At 42.4% G+C, this 24,577-nt stretch overlaps 2 protein-coding genes across 4 annotated transcripts in view; one reads left to right on the top strand and one right to left on the bottom strand.

The window, feature by feature from the left end:
* The window catches only part of fmc1 (formation of mitochondrial complex V assembly factor 1 homolog), a 16,030-nt gene extending 2,893 nt beyond the window's left edge, over window positions 1–13,137 (top strand). The window contains exon 2 of the mRNA XM_052131965.1: window positions 10,808–13,137. Coding sequence (XP_051987925.1) covers window positions 10,808–11,011 — 204 coding nt within the window. The 3' untranslated portion in view covers window positions 11,012–13,137. The remainder of the gene's footprint in view (window positions 1–10,807) is intronic.
* A 1,598-nt stretch (window positions 13,138–14,735) lies between these two features.
* poldip3 (polymerase (DNA-directed), delta interacting protein 3) lies at window positions 14,736–20,131 on the bottom strand. 3 transcript variants are annotated; one of them, XM_052131945.1, is made up of 10 exons: window positions 20,035–20,131; window positions 18,444–18,553; window positions 17,965–18,365; window positions 17,310–17,372; window positions 16,387–16,467; window positions 15,907–16,101; window positions 15,713–15,808; window positions 15,470–15,599; window positions 15,306–15,372; window positions 14,736–15,178 (listed from the first exon to the last, which is right to left on the bottom strand). In XM_052131945.1, the coding sequence occupies exons 1-10, from the start codon at window positions 20,100–20,102 to the stop codon at window positions 14,977–14,979; spliced, it is 1,413 nt and encodes a 470-aa protein (XP_051987905.1). In that variant the 5' UTR covers window positions 20,103–20,131; the 3' UTR covers window positions 14,736–14,976. The 3 variants fall into 3 exon arrangements, with proteins under 3 accessions (XP_051987905.1, XP_051987907.1, XP_051987906.1); XM_052131947.1 differs by having other exon boundaries at window positions 15,713–15,790; XM_052131946.1 differs by having other exon boundaries at window positions 17,310–17,369.
* Window positions 20,132–24,577: the final 4,446 nt, after the last annotated feature.

Genomic DNA, 24,577 nt, shown 5'->3' with positions numbered 1-24,577 from the left:
CATTGGTCTGAAAGAGGGTGCGGAGGGTCGCCAACCTGTTAAGTTCTTTCAAACCTGGCTGCCCAAGCTGCTGGAGATTGAAACAAAACATGGCGCTATTAAAATCGACCGGGCGCATAGAACACTGGGCCCGCTCAAACCCAACCGCGCACGCCCTGTGCTGATTAAGCTTCACAACTACTCGGACAAGAGTAAAATCCTGGCTGCTGCAAGGAAGACGGAGCGTCTCGCATATGAGGGAAGTGACATTCTTATCATGCAGGACCTGTCAGTTAGAGTCAGAGAGGCTAGACGGGCATACAATGACGTCTGCGGTCAGCTTATTCAAAAAGGTGTCCATTTTGTGATGCGCTACCCTGCTAACCTCTGTTTCAACCACAATGGGTCTGACCACTCCTTCCATTCTGCACAAGACGCACAGGCGTACCTGAACGGATTGGACTAAAATATTATGTTGGCATGTTTGGTCCGGATTAGCGCTGCGTCACATTAACACAGACAGTTGTCACGGTATGTTTTTTTTTTCTTTTCCTTTCTTTCTCTACTGTTCAGCACCAGTTTAGGTTCACGGTGCATCTAAATAATCCTTTTTCATTTACTGCTCAGCAGCAGTGTGGTGTTGAGTGATGTTGTTACCCAGCTGTTTATTCCTATTCCAGCAAATTGTTTATTTATCTAATAATATATATTGTTTTTATCATTTAATTATTTTTATCATCCTTTTCTTCTGTTATATGTATGTGTATATATATATATATATATATATATATATATATATATATATACACCTTTTAAAATATATAATATATATACACCTTTTTAAAATATATATATATATATATATTTAAAAAGGTGTTCTGTTTAGGGCACATACAGTCATTATAGCCACTAGGTTGCTGTTACGTAATATTACGTGTGATGGGAGTGGGGGGGGCTAGATAGAGTTAAACTCCGTCTTTCGGTGTAATGTGGCTGCTTTTTTTCACGTCCTCCACATTTTTGTTTTCAAGCTTGGCTTGGGGGGAGGGGTGGGCTTATTATGCAAGGTTTGTAATCGTTTCTGATAATGGGGCAGGGATGTTCAGGTTTAGTTTGGTGGGTTGTTTTGTTCATTATTATGACCATTCTTTGTGCTGTTTTAACGCCTCAGAGCTCTTTTATACCCGTTTTTTGGTTTTAAGATTATTTATATCTTATGGTAAAATTTGTCTATGAGTGATCTTAAATTAATTAGCCTCAATGTGAAAGGCATTAACCATGTTGTCAAAAGGCAAAAAATTCTCTCTTTTTTTCAGAAGGAGAAATGTCAGATTGCGTTGCTTCAAGAAACCCATCTCTCTGACATAGAGCACATGAAGCTGCGTAGAAACTGGGTTGGCCAGGTTTTTTTCTCTTATAAGTCCAATAGCAGGGGAGTTGCAATTCTTCTTCATAAAAATCTTTCCTTTAAATTAGAAAAATCGATTACAGATAATGAAGGTTGCCACGTACTTCTCTCTGGTTTTTTATATGGGGAACATGTGCTGATTGGCTGCATTTACGCCCCCACGACATATGAGCCTACGTTTTTTCCAAAATTACTTGCTGACATATCTTCATTCTCATGCTCTTTCATACACTTGGGAGGGGATTTTAACTGCGTACTAGACTCATCCTTAGACCAGTCTCCTCCAAAAGGTACCAAACCAAGGAAAAGTCTTAGACTTTTGGAATTTTGCAAGGATCTGGAATTGTTTGATGTTTGGAGGTCTGTTCATACGAGGGGGAAAGATTATACTTTTTTCTCCCAACCTCACCAAACGTTTTCACGTATAGATCTATTCTTGTCATCACAAGGGATATTAGACAGAACGATGGATTGCACCATTTGAATTAGGACTTTATCGGACCACTCTCCCATTACAATAATAGTTCATCCCCCGTATAAAGATCCGTACAGTAGACAGTGGCGACTGAATCCTTCATTGCTGAGCTGCTCTAAATTTATGCAATATCTTAAACAGCAGTGGGAATACTTTATTGACATCAATAAATCTCCTGAAATTAGTCCATCCATCTTATGGGAGTCAGCAAAAGCCTACCTGAGAGGTGCAATTATATCTTATACCTCAGCTAAAAAGAAAGAGGCTATGAAAAATATAATAGAACTTGAGAAGCAAATTCAGACTTTGGAGAGAGATTTCAAAGGGTCATCCTCCAGAGGCATATCCCAGCAGCTTAATGCAGCCCGTTCTGCTTTAGATTTGTTATTAACTAATAAGGCAGAATCCTCAATTTTTTTTGCCAAACAAAGGCTTTATGAATCAGGGAATAAACCAGGCCGTCTCCTTGCACGGTTGGCAAGGGGGAGGGCAGAGACCAATCTAATTTCTTCTTTAAAGGATAATTCTGGGGCTAATAGATTTGAAAACAGATACATTAATAAAATTATGAAAGAATTTTATCAAAATCTTTATTCATCAGAATGCCATTCCGTAGAGCAAAGGATGAGCCATTTTCTTAATAACATTAAGCTCCCCTCTCTCACACTGGAGGAGCAAGTGGACCTATGTAGGCCAATTACAGAAGAGGAAGTTCTTAACACTATAAACTCTCTGAGGGGAGGGAAGGCCCCTGGACCAGATGGCTTTTGCCCAGAATTCTATAAAAAAATGGGAAAAGAAATAGTAGGATCACTTACTGAAATGTTTACAGATTCGTTGAAAAATGGTCAGCTTCCACCCACTTTAAATTTAGCAAATATCTCACTTATTCTTAAAAAGGATAAACCACCCAATGTATGTAGCTCTTATAGACCTATTAGTTTAATTGGTGTTGATGCTAAGATACTCTCTAAATTGCTGGCCAGAAGACTCGAGACGGTTCTCTCCAACCTTATAAACCCTGATCAGACTGGCTTTATTCAGAAGCGTTTTTCTATTACAAATATAAGAAGGCTCCTGAATGTTATACAATATACAAACCAACAGAATTGTGAGGCTATCTCTGTATCTCTGGATGCAGAGAAGGCTTTTGACAGGGTGGAGTGGGGGTATCTGTTTGAGGCTTTACGGAGATTTGGTATAGATGGTGACTTTCTGAAGTGGATTCAAACTATCTACCATTCCCCTACGTCCTGTGTCCTTACTAATGGTTTACGGTCAGATCCCTTCCCACTTGCTAGGGGCACCAGACAGGGTTGCCCGCTGAGTCCGCTCTTGTTCGTGCTGGCTCTGGAACCTCTAGCGGAGGTTATCAGACAGCATAGAGGTATAACGGGTATTTCTATGATGGGTGTAGAGCACAAAATTTGGGAGTGGTATAGGTCCTACTGTGATCTGTGTCCTAGTGTGGATTCCTGGGCTTGTTCCCCATTCTCTATTTGGAGCCTGTTTGCTTGCCCTTATAAGCATGTGGATATAGTGAGGAAAACTCAGATACTTTACAATTCGGTTAAAGTTTGGCGTCAGATCTCAAGGTTCTTTGGGAAAGGTGAAATTTTGTTTATGTTGAGTCCAATTTATTTGAATCAGGACTTTGTCCCGGGCCTAGGCTTGTCTATCTTTAAAGCATGGCACATAAAGGGAATCCGTGTAATAGGGGACATGTTCCAGGATGGCTCCCTAATGTCCTTCCAACAATTGCGACAGAAGTTTGATCTCCCAAAGCAACACAACTTTGGTTATTTACAAATTCGGCATTATGTCTTTGCCAAGCAAGGATATGCGCTGGATTCGCCAGCTCTTAGCAATTTGGAGGGTTTCCTCTTCAACACAACTAATGCCGCTCACTTTTTGTCTAGGTTTTATTCTTTTATATACTCTCATGCCTCTGGACTCTTGAGTACAATTGCTCACAAATGGGAGAAATACCTATGCAATGAATATATAGATGATGACTGGCAGGAGGCCATTAAATGTGTAAGGTCCACTTTTACTTGTAACCGGCTCAGAGAAACTCAGTATAAGATATTGCATAGATTACATGTAACGCCAGTTATAATGAATAAAATTGATCATACTATATCTGCCCTGTGTGTTAAGTGCCACACAGAGTTGGGGACATACTTTCACTGTTTTTGGAGTTGCAAGTATATCTCTAGATTTTGGAGCTTCATTGCTTGCGAAATTAACACCATTCTTCAGATAAAATTGAAAAAAGATCCTGGACTTTTTCTCCTGGGGCTTCCATCCAAGAGGCAGGCAATGACACTCACACTGGATGCAACAGGATACAAACTGTTAGATAAACTACTACTTGTGGCAAGGAAATGCATCCTTATTAGATGGATCAATGATACTCCCCCCTCTGTGACTCAGTGGTATAGAGAGATCTTTGCAGTTTTGCCCCATGAGGGACTGACTGCGGTGCTTAGGAGTAATGCACAGAACTTTCATAACCTATGGTCTCCGTTTATAGATCTCCTGCCTTTTGGATGTGAGAAAAATAATCATGTGTGCCAACTAGGGCTCTCTGGGGTGTGGCGTCCCTCCTTCTGGAGGTGGGCATTGCAATTTTGCAACTTACAAAGAATGGTCTGGGTTCTTTTGTGTTCTGATGTTCTTTTCGATTCCAATTGACATGTATCAGTTTCCTCTTTAGGCTGGAATCTTTTGATCATAGATTATGTATGGGAAATATTTTAATGTGTCTTTCTGTAGGTTTTAATTGTTAAATTTTGTGACTAACCTAGTCACCAACATTATTATTTAGAATTGGTATTATTTTTATTTCTATTATTGCTACTGTAGTCCCTTTATCTATTTATTTATTATTTCGAATGTTTATACATGTATCTTATCATTTATGCTCTATTTTTATTTTGCTTTGGAGGTGTTTGTGTATTTAATTTGAAACCAAACCTGTGTCACAATACTTTGAAGATTTTCTGTTAAGGTATTTCTATTTTCCTCAGGAAGTCACATTGTATATTGTACATGTTAACACTGAATAAACATGTCAAAAAAAATAAATAAATAAGGGTATGATTTCCTTTTCAGGCTTCAAAAACATATGAATGACAGTCAAATATAAAAGTATAAAATGTTAAATAATTAAAATAATATCTTAATTATCAAAACTCTCAAGAGAGCTGCTCTTGTGACGTCTGCAGTGACAGTTATGTGAGCAAACAAGGTTTGTACATCAACCGTAACAAAATTAAATTGAAGTTCATGGATTTTTAACACTTCTGTGTACAAATATGAAGGTGCTTAACAGATCAATGCAGGTAAACGTCATATTATGCGACTACGCATCACTTTACGGAGAGTTTACGACTCACTAGTTAAGACTTGCCTTAAGAACAGGTGGAGCAACCAAATTAAGCACCGACTTAGTTTTAAACTAACTAGTAGTTACGAAGCCTTGAACTTTATACCCCAACTTAAGACCTTACGCACAGCTATTTACTCAACCTCATGTCCTTCCAAACCTGTAGGACTTTTTCTGTGGAACACAAAAGATGACATTTAAAAAAAACATTGTGTCCATATAATGAATGCCGTTGGTGACCAAAACAAGCTATTTTGCTCACCATTTACTTTCATTATATGGAATACAAAATACATTTTGGGGGGTTCTGCAAAAGAAAGTCACTTGGATTTGGAAGGACATGAGGTTGAGTATATGATGACAGAATTTACATATTTGGGTCAACTTTTCTATTAATATTAAATGTTATATATATGTTATACTATCTGAAACAGTAATTTTATGAGACTTATACTGCATGTTGCAAAAGTATCTTCATTGCAAATAAAAACAGATAGTGTAATATGTGTTACTCTGTTAAAACAGCTCTTCAGTGAAGCCAGACATCTGTCTCCTCATACAGCTCTTCCTCCTGTTGTAAACCAATTCCAGTTTTATCTAACATTCAGTGGGATGTTTATTGAAATCCAAACGGCAAATTTACCTTGTTTAACTTCAACAATATCCATGTGCTCCTTGTCAGGGCTGGACTGGATTTTACATAACTGGCCCAAAAGTTGTTGGGGGAGAGTATTCGCTAACGCGGCGGCTCGTTTTAGATTATCACGGCCGACACAGCGGCCCGCTCGGTTCTCCCGATCGCCAGTCTACCCTGATCAAAGTGCGTCGGTCCACCGGAAAATGCCCAGTAAACCAGATTACCAGTCCTGCCCTGCTCCTCGTCTATTCCAATTGATCACTTTATAAATGATGCCCGTGAGCTGGACCGTATTCAGCCCTGCACTGCAAAAAGTACAAATCATACACAGAGAATTAATGCAAGCCCACATTATATTTATCATATGTAACCGGTGTTGATCTGCAAGTAGATATTCAACTTGGTGAGTTATACTGTTATTCAAGTTAACGTTAGCTGCATAGCTAATATTCATTTTCCTAAGAAAATAACCACAATGCACTTTCAACATAAACAAAAGCTACAAAACATAATTATGTATTCAGAATAAAAACTTTAAAGCTGCAAAACACATGTTTGAAAATGTCTACTGATATCTGACCTCAGTTTCTTAAACTTGTTTCTATTGAGGTAACACGTGCGCCGCTGAATGTAATGCTGCTGCAATAAAGAGGAACATAACACGCTCACACTTACAATAAACAATGAGAGTCAGGTGTGGACCTGCCGTAGATCAGACATTACCTGTGTTTCATGTGTCTGTCGTATAGTTTCGTTCATGGGTTTCAAGGACATGCAACGTTATTTTGTTATTGATGTCAACAGGAAGTTTTCACATTTATTATCCCGTTTGTTTCAAACACAACACACATATGACTCATTATCATGGTCTAGTCTTGAATAATAATAATAAATGAGTATTTATGAAAAAGAAATACTAGCTGAAGCACATCATGAAAGTTTAACTGCAGCTGCCACTGTTGATATAACACGAGCATTAATAGATTCAACTTTAGATCATCTCATATGAAACTGAAACATTTAAGTTACTCGTGTAAAGTTCTGACTTTGTAGAGGTGATGCTGTGTAAGGATTGTATTTTTGGGCACATATCACAGTGTTGCTCTTGTCCTCCTCAGGGCTGCTCCTGTTGAGATTCGACTCCGTAACGCTTTAGACTAGAAAAGTCTCACTAGAACTGAAATTGGTCGCATCAGATTTGAGGTCTGAACTCCGCGTGCACAGAGAGAAGAGCAGATCATGATCTCGTTACTTTTGTGAAACTGCAGATGAGAAGCGTTGAGCTGTTTGTGAGATTATCATTCATTCTCCTCGGTAGTCCTAAATAGGCGATCATTTGGGCGGCCGCCGGGAGAACCACGTCATTGTGTCGTGGACAGCAGGGAAAGAACAATCCGAATAGACCGAGACCCACCAGATGAGAAACACTGCTTTAACTTTAACTCACGCACACACACACACACACACACACAAAACACCTGCACACACACAAAACACCTACACACACACATACACACACCTGCACACACACACACACCCAAAACACCTGCACACACACACAAAACACCTGCACACACACAAAACACCTACACACACACATACACACACCTGCACACACACAAAACACCTACACACACACATACACACACCTGCACACACACACACAAAATACCTGCACGCACACACACACACACAAAACACCTGCACACACACAAAACACCTGCACACACACCTGCACACACACACACACACAAAACACCTGCACACACACAAAACACCTGCACACACACACACACACACACACACACACACATGCACACACACACAAAACACCTGCACACACACAAAATACCTGCACGCACACACACACACAAAACACCTGCACACACACACACACACAAAACACCTACACACACAAAACACCTGCACACACACAAAACACCTGCACATACACAAAACACCTGCACACACACACAAAACACCTACACACACATACACACACCTGCACACACACACACACACACCTGCACACACACACACAAAACACCTGCACACACACACAAAACACCTGCACACACACACACACACAAAACACCTGCACACACACACAAAACACCTGCACACACACACACACACACCACACACACAAAACACCTGCACACACACACACACAAAACACCTGCACACACACAAAACACCTGCACACACACACACACACAAAACACCTGCACACACACAAAACACCTGCACACACACACACAAAACACCTGCACACACACAAAACACCTGCACACACACACACACACACACAAAACACCTGCACACACACAAAACACCTGCACACACACACCTGCACACACACAAAACACCTGCACACACACACACAAAACACCTGCACACACACACAAAACACCTGCACACACACACAAAACACCTGCACACACACACAAAACACCTGCACACACACACACAAAACACCTGCACACACACACACACAAAACACCTGCACACACACACACACAAAACACCTGCACACACACACACACAAAACACCTGCACACACACACAAAACACCTGCACACACAAAACACCTGCACACACACCTACACAAAACACCTGCACCTACACAAAACACCTGCACGCGCGCACATACACACAAAACACCTGCACCTACACAAAACACCTGCACGCACACACAAAACACCTGCACATACACAAAACAAAACACCTGCGCGTGCGCACACACAAAACACCTGCACATACACAAAACAAAACACCTGCACACACACACAAAACACCTGCACACACACACACAAAACACCTGCACACACACAAAACACCTGCACACACACCTACACAAAACATCTGCACCTACACAAAACACCTGCACACGCGCGCACGTACACACAAAACACCTGCACATACACAAAACACCTGCACACACACCTACACAAAACACCTGCACCTACACAAAACACCTGCACACGCGCGCACGTACACACAAAACACCTGCACATACACAAAACACCTGCACACGCGTGCACGCACACACAAAACACCTGCACATACACAAAACAAAACACCTGCGCGTGCGCACACACAAAACACCTGCACACGCGCGCACAACATGCGCACAAAACACCTCAGCGCACACACACAAAACACCTGCACATACACAACACCTGCACACGCGCGCGCACAACACGCGCACAAAACACCTGCGCGCACACACAAACACCTGCACGCACAACACGTGCACAAAACACCTGCACACACACACAAAACGCCTGCACATAAACACACAAAACACCTGCATGCACGCGCACACACCTGCACATACACATAAACACACACACACACACACACAAAACACCTGCACACACACTTACAGTATCTCACAAAAGTGAGTGCACCCCTAAGTGAAAATGTCCAAATTGGGCCCAAAGTGTCAATATTTTGTGTGCCATTATTTCCCAGCACTGCTTTAACCCTCTTGGGCATGGAGTTCACCAGAGCTTCACAGGTTGCCACTGGAGTCCTCTTCCACTCCTCCATGATGACATCACAGAGCTGGTGGATGTTAGAGACCTTGTGCTCCTCCACCTTCCATTTGAGGATGCCCCACAGATGCTCAATAGGGTTTAGGTCTGGAGACATGCTTGGCCAGTCCATCACCTTCACCCTCAGCTTCTTTAGCAAGGCAGTGGTCGTCTTGGAGGTGTGTTTGGGGTCGTTATCATGCTGGAATACTGCCCCGTGGCCCAGTCTCCGAAGGGAGGGGATCATGCTCTGCTTCAGTATGTCACAGTACATGTTGGCATTCATTGTTCCCTCAATGAACTGTATCTCCCCAGTGACGGCAGCACTCATGCAGCCCCAGACCAGGACACTCCCACCACCATGCTTGACTGTAGGCAAGACACACTTGTCTTTGTACTCCTCACCTGGTTGCCGCCACACACGCTTGACACCATCTGAACCGAATAAGTTTATCTTGGTCTCATCAGACCACAGGACATGGTTCCAGTAATCCATGTCCTTAGTCTGCTTGTCTTCAGAAAACTGTTTGCGGGCTTTCTTCTGCATCATCTTTAGAAGAGACTTCCTTCTGGGGCGTATGGTCTGAACACTGACAGGCTGACCCCTTCAACCTCTGCAGCAATGCTGGCAGCACTCATACGTCTATTTCCCAAAGACAACCTCTGGATATGACGCTGTCCGGTTTAACCGTTGTATGGTCTTGGCCACCGTGCTGCAGCTCAGTTTCAGGGTCTTGGCAATCTTCTTATAGCCTCGGCCATCTTTATGTAGAGCAACAATTCTTTTTTCAGATCCTCAGAGAGTTCTTTGCCATGAGGTGCCATGTTGAACTTCCAGTGACCAGTATGAGTGAGTGTGAGAGCGATGACACCAAATTTAACACACCTGCTCCCCATTCACAACTGAGACCTTGTAACACTAACGAGTCACATGACACCGGGCTAATGGCTAATTGGGCCCAATTTGGACATTTTCACTTAGGGGTGTACTCACTTTAGTTGCCAGCGGTTTAGACATTAATGGCTGTGTGTTGAGTTACACAGTTATACAAGCTGTACTCTCACTACTTTTACATTGTAGCAAAGTGTCATTTCTTCAGTGTTGTCACATGAAAAGGTATAATCAAATATTTACAAAAATATGAGGGGTGTACTTACTTTTGTGAGATACTGTATGTCAGGCCCCCTCACCTCGCTCCTCTCTGACATTTTCTCTGCTGTGTGTGTGTGTGTGTGTGTGTGTGTGTGTGTGTGTGTGTGTGTGTGTGCTCGAGCAGTCTGCTGATGATGAGATTTGTGTGACGCGTCTGGTGCATTATTATACTTGTACACATGCGGCACAAAAGTGAAGTTGCTCACAGCTGTTTTTGTGTTTCAGGTGACAGGTGCGCAGTACTGTCGTGCTCATCAGGACGCTCTTCACGCCGCTCACACGTATCAGAGTCTGCTGGCCTCAACACGTCTTCACCTGCAGCTGCATGAGCTGTATCACGCACGCGGCGAGCGCCAAACGAACGAGGTGGCCAATATGGTGGGGCTCCGACTCCCAACGCAACCTGGCGGGAAAGGCTGGGAGACATGAAGACAACGAGTGTGTGTGTGTGTGTGTTTAACACTCTTGAGCTCTGTTCTAAGTATCAATGTGTGAAAATAATTCAATAAAACCTGCTCTGAAGTCATTTACTTTCATTGCTGTGATGTCAGAAGGTCACATGGAGTGTTTCATCCGGAAAACATCAAATTAACATCTAATAAACAACATCTGAATGTCTTTGTGACGTGTTGCAGATGAGCAAACGAGCAGAAAATACATCTTCTAGATGAAAACACACATCTAAGAGACGTCTGGGTCAGATTTTCACCTTCCACAAAAGGTCAAAGGTAGCCATGCACAGATGTGTTCACCAATAGCAGGCAATTATCTGCACCACCGGACATTTGCTATTAAAACTAATTTCCCGTCAATCAAAAGGGGGCGGGAAACCATGTCGATCGGTTAGCGTTCAACTTGTGCTTTGTAAGAACAATATGTAAAGAATATAGTATCAAAATTATTAACATGCGTAAACCGTTATCCATACATTAGATAAATGTCACATGTATTTTGCCATCGATGCCCAACTTTCAACTGAAATTCAGAATTCAATGAACATGCCACAGTTTGTACAAAAATAGACACATTTGAATTAGAATGTTGTCTTTGTATAATAGTCCTCACGTCGTGCTAAAGCGCGCTAATACCGCAGAGGGTATCTGTGCCGCTGAAACAGTGTGTTATGTGCTAAGAGGTGCTAGCATATGATAGTATGAGATCCTGTAAGCTCCGGCATCACATTGAGGTCAAGCTCTAGTCTGGTGGTCGAGACACTGGAAGTTTTGACAGAAAGCTGAAAGAATTGCAAACACGAGAGTAATCCAGACTTTATCTCTGTTAATATTAATGCGACTGAAGCATCATGTCACATTGCTTTATGAGAGGACTGAGTTTCCCCACTGCTCTCGAAAGGCTCCTCATCACCTCCACTTACTGATGTGAGTGCGGGTTTTCTGCTTTGACCTGCTTAAAAGTAAATACCGATCAAGACTGCAGGTGGAGGCCCCGCATTGATCACCCGTGCGCACCGGACTCATTATAGTTTCACCCACATTTCACGCTATTTTGTTATCGACAAAGTGAAAATGCCTTTAATGGATTAAAACAGTGTGTGTGATGACATCATGCCTAAAACCCTTTGTGGCATAAGTTTTGGTTTATCGCAGAATAAATCTTCCCTGAAGCCGTTTCATACAGAAGTGTGTTTATCAGTAATTCACCTCCAGATGTCCCTGATTTCTTTGCTCTGAAGTTTTGGGTAAAATGGGGAGATTATTGAGACGGTTCGCTGACATTAGCCAATTTACTATCATTTTAATTTAAACATTAATTTAATTCACATGAATGCGATCATTATGGAGCAGTTGCTCTTCTGATGGGACTGTAATATCGGTCCTGATGTTGCACCTGTCGCAGGTTGCCATCGGTTACGACCCGAAAGCGGATCATCATGACCCTGTTCAAGCTGATGACCTGTGATGGACATCAGGACCGATATTACTGCAGCGAGTATTGGAGAAACTTTCAGTGTCATCATGGATGTGTTTATGATGTGTGAAACATTGATGCGTGTAATATCAGTGTTACATATATGATACATTCCTCATATTCTATATTTTAAACATCTAAAGCATCACAACTGCATCATGTCCCGCAGATTTCTCCAGCGACTGAACTTGATCATCATCTCAAATATATTTAATGTCATTTATATTTTCTGAAGCAGTAAATGTGATCTGAGGTAAAGATGTTGAGATTTAAGATATTTAAATGTTTTAAATGTTCAAAAGCTGCTTTCCTGAAAACTCAATAGTTCTGAGGAAGTCTAGAACATTCTGAGAGTCATTCAGACTGTATTCATCACAGGACCGAGTAAAGATCATTTAAGTGTGCGGAAAGGCATTTATAGGTCTTTCATTTGGTAATAATGTCTTAATGTAATGCTTTTTTATTTGGTAATGTATGTAATATAATTCAGGAGAAGTAAAACTAAACAATAGTTGAACAGAATTGGGCTGTAAGTGCTCTGATGATTTAGTTCTGTGTGTTTATTTGAATGATGTTTGTATTGTGGGTTTATTCTGTGACTGTCGTCTATTATTTTAATGCTGTGTAAAGCTTTAATAAATAAATGGATGACACAGTGATTAAATTAATCAAACAGTGGCCCTTCATTTGTTCAATGTGCAGCAGATATTGGTGTTGCACTCCTGGAGTGTCCCGTGTGCAGATCGGATCTATATGCCGTAAAGATCCATAATCACATACAATAAATTATCTTTCAGTACTGTCGTCATGGTAACACAGGCTAACGATTGGGGCAAACGCTGTCATGTGACACGACATTTTTGAGTTAATGCCAATTTCATCAACAGAAAGTTTCCAAACCAGATTTGGCCGTTTTGGAGGACTCTCGGGGAAGGGATGGGACAGAGAGGTCTAGTATAATTATGGACATTTATTATCAATACAATTTGTTGTTTATTTTATGTGACCACAGGGGTGTTCGTTGAGGGTTAGGGTGGGGTTGGTGATTGGGGAGGGATATTAGTCAACTGGAATCTACAATAAAAAATAACCAAATCCCTTTAGACTCTCAGATTAGCAGAGAAGAACTGTCAGATGCAGAGAAGTAAAACCCAGAAAGGCATGTGGTTTAGACAACACTAGAACAGAGATGCTGAAGCGCAGTACTGCAGGAGGCCTTGTTAAAACTCTTCAATCTGGTTCTGCAGTCTGGCTACTTCCCTGACACTGGAGTATGGGCTTAATACACCCATTATATAAGAGTAGAGACTAACCCCAATAACTACAGGGGCATTTGTGTGAGCAGCAATCTGGGGAAGACTTTCTGCTGTATCCTGAACGCCCAGATACAGGCCTTCCTTACCAAGCACAATGTCTTGAGTAAGAGTCAGGTTGGATTCCTACCAAACCATCTGGCATGATGGTCTATATTATAAAATTCTACAATCCGGCATTGGGGGTAAAACGTACAACACTATCAAATCTATGTATTCAGACAACAGGTGCGCAGTTAAAATTGGCAATAAAAGAACAGAATATTTCACTCAAGGGCGAGGAATGAGACAGGGCTGCAGTTTGAGTCCAACTCTGTTCAACATTATAGTATAGTAGTATTCAAAGCAATAATACTCATTAACAATATAATATTAAATGCTTATTAGTAGAATCACATAAGCAAGAGTACTGAATATCAGCCTGTTGCGATTCAGCCATGGGTATCTCAGCGAGTATTGACGCTGACTATCACATCTGGAGTCGTGAGTTTGAATCCAGGGCTTGCTGAGTGACTCCAATCAGGTCTCCTAAGCAACCAAATTGGCCGGTTGCTAGGGAGGGTAGAGTCACATGGGGTAACCTCCTCGTGGTGGTGATTAGTGGTTCTCTCAATGGGGCGTGTGGTGAGTTGTGTGTGGATCGTGGAGAGTAGCATGAGTCTCCACATGCTGTGAGTCTCCGCGTGTCATGCACAACGAGTCACGTGTTGCTTATACAACCCCCCTTTGTCTATATGAAGCTGTGAGTACTATACTTACTGGTAACTGAGCGCATCATTAAATCATGAAAACATTTCTTAAACACACATGTAATGCACTGGAGAACTTCAGTGTGAGCAATAGTGCCGCTTGCCTTAGTGAACACTACTCCTACAGTACCATAATAAGTCAATAAACAGACAGGGTTATAAAGCAAGATATTTACTGGAGAAAAAACACTCACAGACCTGCTACAGTATTAATACTATTCACCTGTGAACGGGTCTCACTCACATGACAACTCATTAAAACATAAAACGGAAATAAACGTGTTTAATGTGAACCAGGACAATCATTGAAACCCCCCGTAATAAAAACAGACCCAGAGCCAATCAGCAGTCCTGATTTACACCATGTGACGTCAGTTCGGCGGAGGTTAGTGTGTAACACGTGTCAGATCTTGATGCGGAAGGCGGTGGCGCCGGGCGTCTCGCTGGCACTGGTGCTGGTCTGCTGATTGGATGATTTGAAGAGCGCTTTCAGGATGGTTTGCGGATCCACTTCTGCCGTGGACGAGGTTCTGGAGCCGGAGCGAAGCAAGCCGGAGGTGTTCTTCTGAACCGAACCCGTGGCACCGGGAGTGTCACTCAATCTCCTGACAGACAGAACACACACACACACACACACACACACACACACACACACACACACACACACACACACACCGTGTCAGATACAGCCTGACACACAGAAGAACTACTACTAAAGGAAGTGATCCTCACAGTAAGATGGGCTGCTCAGACGTGATGATGTTTCCCTGGATGTGCAGGTTACACTTCATCGGCTGACCTGCACACACACAATCAGCGCTTTAGTGACGTCACTAATCAAACACACTTCATGTCTTCAGTGACATCGGTGTAATTACTGGAAGTGACTGTCATACCATCCAGACAGCGGTTGTTGTACTTCCTGTATGCGCTGACTGCGTCCTCTTTACGCACAAACACCACCTCAGCCACGCCCACTTTGACCAGACGCGCCCGTTTCAGAGCGCCGCACACACAGAACAACTCCTGCACACATCAACTCATTTGGTAAATATTTCTTACTACTTTGACTCTATACTTCTATTTAATGCATGTGACAATAAAGAGAATGACATGATAAACGTGTGTGTGTTACTCACCACTATATCTTCCTCAGACACTCGAGGATGAAGGTTGTTCACTGTGATCTTCGTGCCTTCAAGAGGACTGAACACCGGCTGAGACAGAGTGAGACTCTAGTTTATTATGGGTGAACACATGAAACAGTGATGGAGGACCTGTGGAAGAATGACACCACTGACCAATCACAATCCAGTATTCCATGTGTGTGTACCTGTGGTGCAGCAGACTGAACGCTGGCGTCTCCACCCATCTGTTGTGTGGCAGCTGTTGCCCTGGAGACTGGCTGCAGGGTCTGTGTGGGGGGGCGAGAGGGCGGGCGAGAGGGTGGCACGGGGACAGACGCTGGTGTGTACGAGTCGTTCTTCACCACTTTAGTGAAGGGAGCGGAGAGAGAGACAGATCCAGCCTACAGGCAGACAGACAGATGATGATTACTCTTTGTGTGTCTATAGTATTTGTGTGTCTGTGTGAGTCTGTGTGTGCATTTGTGTGTCTGTGTGGGTGCGAGTGTGTTTATGTCTGTGTGTGTGTGTGTCTGTGCGTCTGTGCATGTCTGTGTGCGTTTGTGTGTGTGTGTCTGAGTGCCTGCGTGTTTGTGCGTGTCTTGAGTGTGTCTGTGCGTGTGTGTGCTTGTTAATGTGAGTGTGTGCGTTTGTGCATGTGTGTAAGTGAGTTTGTGTGGTAATCTCACTCGTGTCTGCAGGCTGTGGGCTGTTGTGATCATCTGTTTGTTGGGCATCACACCATCATCATCATCATCATCTGACACGTCCTACAATGACAGAAACTATTACAACAGATTCACAGTGTGTGATGCTACACTCGACTGTAGAAATGTGTCGAGATGTAACTTTTGTTACGTGTTTTGTTGTAAAGCTGTTTTACACTGATATATCACACTTAATCAATAATCTTATGAAGACAATAATGAAATAATCATTACCATGACTGGTGACGTGATGAACCCTGTTCTATACACTACATTGCATTAAACACGCTTTATCAGACCTGAAGTCATTCATGTGTGTGGAGTTCTGATCATCTGCATGAACACTGTGTGATCTGCACTTTATATGTGTTGTGTTTGTTGATTAGATAATCCTCTAAATTAAAGCGAGAGCATTCAAACTCAAATGTGACTATATGGAAACATGCCTCGTCAGCACATACACATTTATATCTTTAGAATAATAATAGAAAACATAATTATATATATATGTGTGTGTGTTCAGTTGAAGTCATAAGTTTATATACACTTTTTGAGAGTTACTTTTGAAGACCTTCTTGCTCACACACGCTTTTCCAGTTCTGCCCACAAATGTTCAATGGGATTGAGGTCAGGACTTTGTGATGCCACTCCAATATCTTGACTTTTTCATTTTTCATTCATCTCTAGGAGACAAAATGCGTCTCCTTCCTGAGCGGTGTGATGACTGCGTGGTCACATGGTGTTTATAACAGAGTCCAGAAATAAGTGTGTGTATTTCGGGTTTGTTCATAGTCATGAGTTATGCTCCAAATCTTAATTAATTTCTGGTTATTATTGGGATTTTGGGTCACTGTCACAAGGGGACAGACAGTGAAAGAACATTGTGATTTCTGTGTGTGTCTGACCTGAGCTGCTGAGTCACTCGGAACGTTAATCCGGCTCCCACTGGTCATTCCCACAGGCCTCTGCTGCAGACAGACAGACAGACATTAAACCAGAGTCTTCACTAGAGGCAAAACTAGTGGTTTGAATATCTTCTCTGATTGGTCAGAAACTTGAAACCCCAGTTTGAGTAAATTCTCCTCCAGTAGCAGCAGCTGATCGTTTGAATTTTAAATGATCTACAGAATGAAAACTCATTGTTGGATGATCAGCAAGGCCATGTCTGACCATTTTGGCGCCCTAGGTGAGATCCCAATTGGCGCCCCCATGGGGATGGGGGCTGGTGTTGGCATGGCAGCGGCCTCCTTATTGGCGTCCCCCCCTTAGCTAGATCACCATTGCCTCATCTATGTCTGATTGACATACGAAAACAACCAATCACAATTCGCCTGCATACGTGATGTTTAGAGGCACATAAACCTGGACACCACAATAAACCAGCATGCGAGACAACGCTTGCCGTCTCGTAAACATCACAAAACAGCACAACATAAATGACAGCCTCATTTCGTTGACCTTTATATCTCTAGTACCCATCAAGAGCTTTGACTGACAGTTCCCTGGTGTGCCCTCTGCTGTTTAATTGGCATGATTGGGAGTTTCATGTTCTCCACTCACCTGGATGGTTTTGGTGATCTTCAACGGTGCTGCGCTCTGATTGGACGTCGACGGGACGCTTCTTTTCAAGCTCAGCCTATCACGTGCATCGACTACTTTAGTAATGCCGCCTCCTGGCTGCAAGGCCACACCCATTCGGGAGTTCAGCCCCTGATTGGTGGGGAAGTTTCTGGCGGCGGAGCCGATTGGTCCGGTGTTGTGGATGTGTATGTGTGGTATTCCTGCGGTGGTGGGTTTCACGGGCGGAGACTGAGCCGTCGTTAACGGCGTCTGCTGCTGTTTACGAGAGTTGATCATCTGTCGTGCGTCCTGTACCGCGCCTGCAGTGCCACCTCTGCCACGAATGCGGAAGCGAGCATCTTTCTGCCCCAGTTTCTCCCGCGCATCCTTCACCTGAAACGCTGCACAGACAGATTGATATAAAGATGCTACAGAGTCGTTAATTCACAAGAGTTCAGTGTCAACCTCAGTGTGTTTACCTCCTGTAGCTCCGCCCACTCCTAATCTCTGTCTGACGTCACCAGTGCCAATCTTCTGACGGGCATCAAAGGCTCTGCCCACTGACCCCACCCCTCTGCCATACACAGGCCTGCAGGACAGAAGGTACTTCAGTTTTTAAACATATTGTTTCAGTGAACGTGCAAGTCTGATTTAAACCTCAATAATACAGGATAAACAGCATTTATCAATTCTTCTACAGTATAGTTATTATTCGAGCAGTAAGGACTGGGTGGGACGACAATAAAACTATAGAAATGTGTAACTTGGTAGAGATTCTGAGCTTGTTATGAACAGAAGCAGAGTTCAGTTGTTTACATGAGCATTATCACAACTTGCTGCGTTCATATAGGTCAAATTACCACAAAAGCCCAATACAGAATGTGGCGCTCGAGCTCTTCTATGTATGAAGCCTCGACTGTGATTAGACCAACTTAAAGCAACTACTAGTGCTCGACTTATACTGTATGTTTGTTTATGCTGGCGAGTAGGGAATACGCCTTTCTGATTGGCCAATCACACCTTTCAGTGGTCAAATATATCTGAATGAGCGTGCATTGGTGTTTAAATGGATATTTGACTGGTCATCCGTGTATTGCGTGTAATCGTTCCTATGATTGTGTTCCTGATCTCACGTGTCTCTCTGCGATCTCTACAAGTCAGCTCAATGTGTATGTCCATTTCATTCATTCTTTAGCAAGTAATTGTGTAATAAGGGGGATAACAAATAGTAACACAGTCATTTTCACCAAATAAACAAGATCAATGAATCTGAACTTTCATGCAGAACGTTTAAGACGGTATTTCTAAAGACTCGTCTCTCTCGTCTCACATAATAACTATAGATTTGCATTGAAATTATCATCTTAATGTTATTAATTCTTTGTTTAGAAGACTTAATTTTATGATCATGACAGGCTGACTGCACATTATCCCAAATAAATATCACATAGTGATTTCAGTATGTTTGAAAAGGGAAACTGTTCATGAGAGTTGAGAATAATTAGCGATAGCTCGATATATCGGCCAATATTTGTCGATTATCACGTTCACTTTCCCTTATGTCGGTTCCGAAATCTGCCACTAGATTTGTCAGTGAAAGTCAAAACTTTCTGGTGGTGTTGTTGTTGTTGTTGTTGTTTTTCAAGCACATGCAAATTTGAGTAAATATTTTGCTTAGTTTCACTTTATAAATGTCTTGTACGTCTGGTTTGCTGTTGTTAAATTCGATATTTATTGGAAAAAGCCATATAGGTCGAGCACTATTGATAATTTCACTATAATTACACAGTGTGTAAGAGAATGAACTCGTGTTATGATGCGGTGAAATAAGAGTAAAATAGCGTGAATTTACGGGGTTTGGAAGTGACACACGAATCAGCCAATGAGAACACGAGTGTCGACACAAACGGTCACTTCCACCAATCCGCGTCGAGAGAGGGCGGGACAAATGCCTAAAGACCTCGACAGAGAAAAACCTCGACAGAGCGCGTTCTAAAGCCCCGCGGCGCGTCATACCACTGCTGTTGAACGCGTGTGGAGGTGAAAGGCTCTTACTGGGCTCTTACTGACCTCTTACTGACTCCTCGAGCACTGAAACTGCGGCGGCGGATCACTTCATCCAGAGACACATCCGCCATCGCTGCGACACCTCCAGACGGAACACACTGCGCATGAGCGAAGCGCATATACGGACCGCGGGAAGGGTCAAAACCACTGACGTCACGTGCTTATGTGGAAACAGATTCATATAATTATAAATTAATTAAGAGATACATTTAGATTTATCATGTCTGGTAGGCATGTTGTTTTCATGGAAGATACATAATTTAATAGTATATTCTGAGTAAATGTTGACGAAAACTAATGAAGGCTACTAATTGTTTTCATAAAGGAGTTAAAGCATTAAATAGATTAAAGAGCATTTTGCTCTATTATTTCAGAGAATTTACTTAACGGATTGTTCATATTTTTGTTCTCTTTTAATACTTGCTCAGAATGAACCATTCACGACTGTCCCACAATGCACTGCCTGGACACCTCATTCACATGATAAAAAGCATGTTTCAGTCATATTAAATGTATTTGACATGTTGTTTTGTCATTGTAATGTTTGTATTGATTCTGAATAACATGTATTGACTGAATGAATTACTCCAATCTCTTGTAAGTGTAATTACTGTACACTTATGCGCATGTGTTCTGTAGTATGTACTTGATCTCTACTGCGCATGTGTACTGTAGTATGTACTTGATCTATACTGCGCATGTGTTCTGTAGTATGTGCTTGATCTCTACTGTGCATGTGTTCTGTAGTATGTACTTGATCTCTACTGCGCATGTGTACTGTAGTATGTGCTTGATCTCTACTGTGCATGTGTTCTGTAGTATGTGCTTGATCTCCACTGTGCATGTGTTCTGTAGTATGTGCTTGATCTCTACTGTGCATGTGTACTGTAGTATGTGCTTGATCTCCACTGTGCATGTGTTCTGTAGTATGTGCTTGATCTCCACTGTGCATGTGTACTGTAGTATGTACTTGATCTCCACTGTGCATGTGTACTGTAGTATGTGCTTGATCTCCACTGTGCATGTGTACTGTAGTATGTGCTTGATCTCCACTGTGCATGTGTACTGTAGTATGTGCTTGATCTCCACTGTGCATGTGTTCTGTAGTATGTGCTTGATCTCTACTGTGCATGTGTACTGTAGTATGTACTTGATCTCCACTGTGCATGTGTTCTGTAGTATGTGCTTGATCTCCACTGTGCATGTGTACTGTAGTATGTACTTGATCTCCACTGCGCATGTGTTCTGTAGTATGTGCTTGATCTCCACTGTGCATGTGTACTGTAGTATGTACTTGATCTCCACTGTGCATGTGTACTGTAGTATGTACTTGATCTCCACTGTGCATGTGTACTGTAGTATGTGCTTGATCTCCACTGTGCATGTGTACTGTAGTATTTGCTTGATCTCCACTGTGCATGTGTACTGTAGTATGTACTTGATCTCCACTGTGCATGTGTACTGTAGTATGTGCTTGATCACCACTGTGCATGTGTTCTGTAGAATGTACTTGATCTCCACTGTGCATGTGTACTGTAGTATGTGCTTGATCTCCACTGTGCATGTGTACTGTAGTATGTGCTTGATCTCCACTGTGCATGTGTACTGTAGTATGTGCTTGATCTCCACTGTGCATGTGTACTGTAGTATGTACTTGATCTCCACTGTGCATGTGTACTGTAGTATGTGCTTGATCTCCACTGTGCATGTGTACTGTAGTATGTGCTTGATCTCCACTGTGCATGTGTACTGTAGTATGTACTTGATCTCCACTGTGCATGTGTACTGTAGTATGTGCTTGATCTCCACTGTGCATGTGTACTGTAGTATGTGCTTGATCTCCACTGTGCATGTGTACTGTAGTATTTGCTTGATCTCCACTGTGCATGTGTACTGTAGTATGTACTTGATCTCCACTGTGCATGTGTACTGTAGTATGTACTTGATCTCCACTGTGCATGTCTACTGTAGTATGTGCTTGATCTCTACTGTGCATGTGTACTGTAGTATGTGCTTGATCTCCACTGTGCATGTGTACTGTAGTATGTGCTTGATCTCCACTGTGCATGTGTACTGTAGTATGTACTTGATCTCTACTGTGCATGTGTACTGTAGTATGTGCTTGATCTCCACTGTGCATGTGTTCTGTAGAATGTACTTGATCTCCACTGTGCATGTGTTCTGTAGTATGTACTTGATCTCCACTGTGCATGTGTACTGTAGTATTTGCTTGATATCCACTGTGCATGTGTACTGTAGTATGTACTTGATCTCCACTGTGCATGTGTTCTGTAGTATGTGCTTGAGCGCATGTGTTCTGTAGTATGTGCTTGATCTCTACTGTGCATGTGTTCTGTAGTAAGTGCTTGATCTCCACTGTGCATGTGTTCTGTAGTATGTGCTTTATCGCATGTGTTCTGTAGTATGTACTTGATCTCCACTGTGCATGTGTACTGTAGTATGTGCTTGATCTCTGTTCTGTAGTATGTGCTTGATCTCCACTGTGCATGTGTACTGTAGTATGTGCTTGATCTCCACTGCGCATGTGTTCTGTAGTATGTGCTTGATCTCCACTGTGCATGTGTACTGTAGTATGTGCTTGATCTCCACTGCGCATGTGTACTGTAGTATGTACTTGATCTCCACTGTGCATGTGTACTGTAGTATGTGCTTGATCTCCACTGCGCATGTGTTCTGTAGTATGTACTTGATCTCCACTGTGCATGTGTACTGTAGTATGTACTTGATCTCCACTGTGCATGTGTACTGTAGTATGTGCTTGATCTCCACTGTGCATGTGTACTGTAGTATGTACTTGATCTCCACTGTGCATGTGTACTGTAGTATGTGCTTGATCTCCACTGTGCATGTGTACTGTAGTATGTGCTTGATCTCCACTGTGCATGTGTACTGTAGTATGTGCTTGATCTCCACTGTGCATGTGTACTGTAGTATGTACTTGATCTCCACTGTGCATGTGTACTGTAGTATGTGCTTGATCTCCACTGTGCATGTGTTCTGTAGTATGTGCTTGATCTCCACTGTGCATGTGTACTGTAGTATGTACTTGATCTCCACTGTGCATGTGTACTGTAGTATGTACTTGATCTCCACTGTGCATGTGTACTGTAGTATGTGCTTGATCTCCACTGCGCATGTGTTCTGTAGTATGTACTTGATCTCCACTGTGCATGTGTACTGTAGTATGTACTTGATCTCCACTGTGCATGTGTACTGTAGTATGTACTTGATCTCTACTGTGCATGTGTACTGTAGTATGTGCTTGATCTCCACTGTGCATGTGTACTGTAGTATGTGCTTGATCTCCACTGTGCATGTGTACTGTAGTATGTACTTGATCTCCACTGTGCATGTGTACTGTAGTATGTGCTTGATCTCCACTGTGCATGTGTTCTGTAGTATGTGCTTGATCCACTGTGCATGTGTACTGTAGTATGTACTTGATCTCCACTGTGCATGTGTTCTGTAGTATGTACTTGATCTCCACTGTGTGTACTGTAGTATGTGCTTGATCTCCACTGTGCATGTGTTCTGTAGTATGTGCTTGATCTGCACTGTGCATGTGTACTGTAGTATGTACTTGATCTCCACTGTGCATGTGTACTGTAGTATGTGCTTGATCTCCACTGTGCATGTGTACTGTAGTATGTACTTGATCTCCACTGTGCATGTGTACTGTAGTATGTACTTGATCTCCACTGTGCATGTGTACTGTAGTATGTGCTTGATCTCCACTGTGCATGTGTACTGTAGTATGTGCTTGATCTCCACTGTGCATGTGTACTGTAGTATGTGCTTGATCTCCACTGTGCATGTGTACTGTAGTATGTACTTGATCTCCACTGTGCATGTGTACTGTAGTATGTGCTTGATCTCCACTGTGCATGTGTACTGTAGTATGTGCTTGATCTCTACTGTGCATGTGTACTGTAGAATGTACTTTATCTCTACTGCGCATGTGTACTGTAGTATGTACTTGATCTATACTGCGCATGTGTTCTGTAGTATGTACTTGATCTCCACTGTGCATGTGTTCTGTAGAATGTACTTGATCTCCACTGTGCATGTGTTCTGTAGTATGTACTTGATCTCCACTGTGCATGTGTACTGTAGTATTTGCTTGATCTCCACTGTGCATGTGTACTGTAGTATGTACTTGATCTCCACTGTGCATGTGTTCTGTAGTATGTGCTTGAGCGCATGTGTTCTGTAGTATGTGCTTGATCTCTACTGTGCATGTGTTCTGTAGTAAGTGCTTGATCTCCACTGTGCATGTGTTCTGTAGTATGTGCTTTATCGCATGTGTTCTGTAGTATGTACTTGATCTCCACTGTGCATGTGTACTGTAGTATGTGCTTGATCTCTGTTCTGTAGTATGTGCTTGATCTCCACTGCGCATGTGTACTGTAGTATATGCTTGATCTCCACTGCGCATGTGTTCTGTAGTATGTGCTTGATCGCATGTGTTCTGTAGTATGTACTTGATCTCCACTGTGCATGTGTACTGTAGTATGTACTTGATCTC

Source organism: Xyrauchen texanus, chromosome 8 (genome assembly GCF_025860055.1).
Source record: "Xyrauchen texanus isolate HMW12.3.18 chromosome 8, RBS_HiC_50CHRs, whole genome shotgun sequence".
Classification (NCBI taxonomy): domain Eukaryota; kingdom Metazoa; phylum Chordata; class Actinopteri; order Cypriniformes; family Catostomidae; genus Xyrauchen; species Xyrauchen texanus.
The sequence above is the reverse complement of the archived record's forward strand: the minus strand, read 5'-3'. Positions and strand labels throughout refer to the sequence as shown.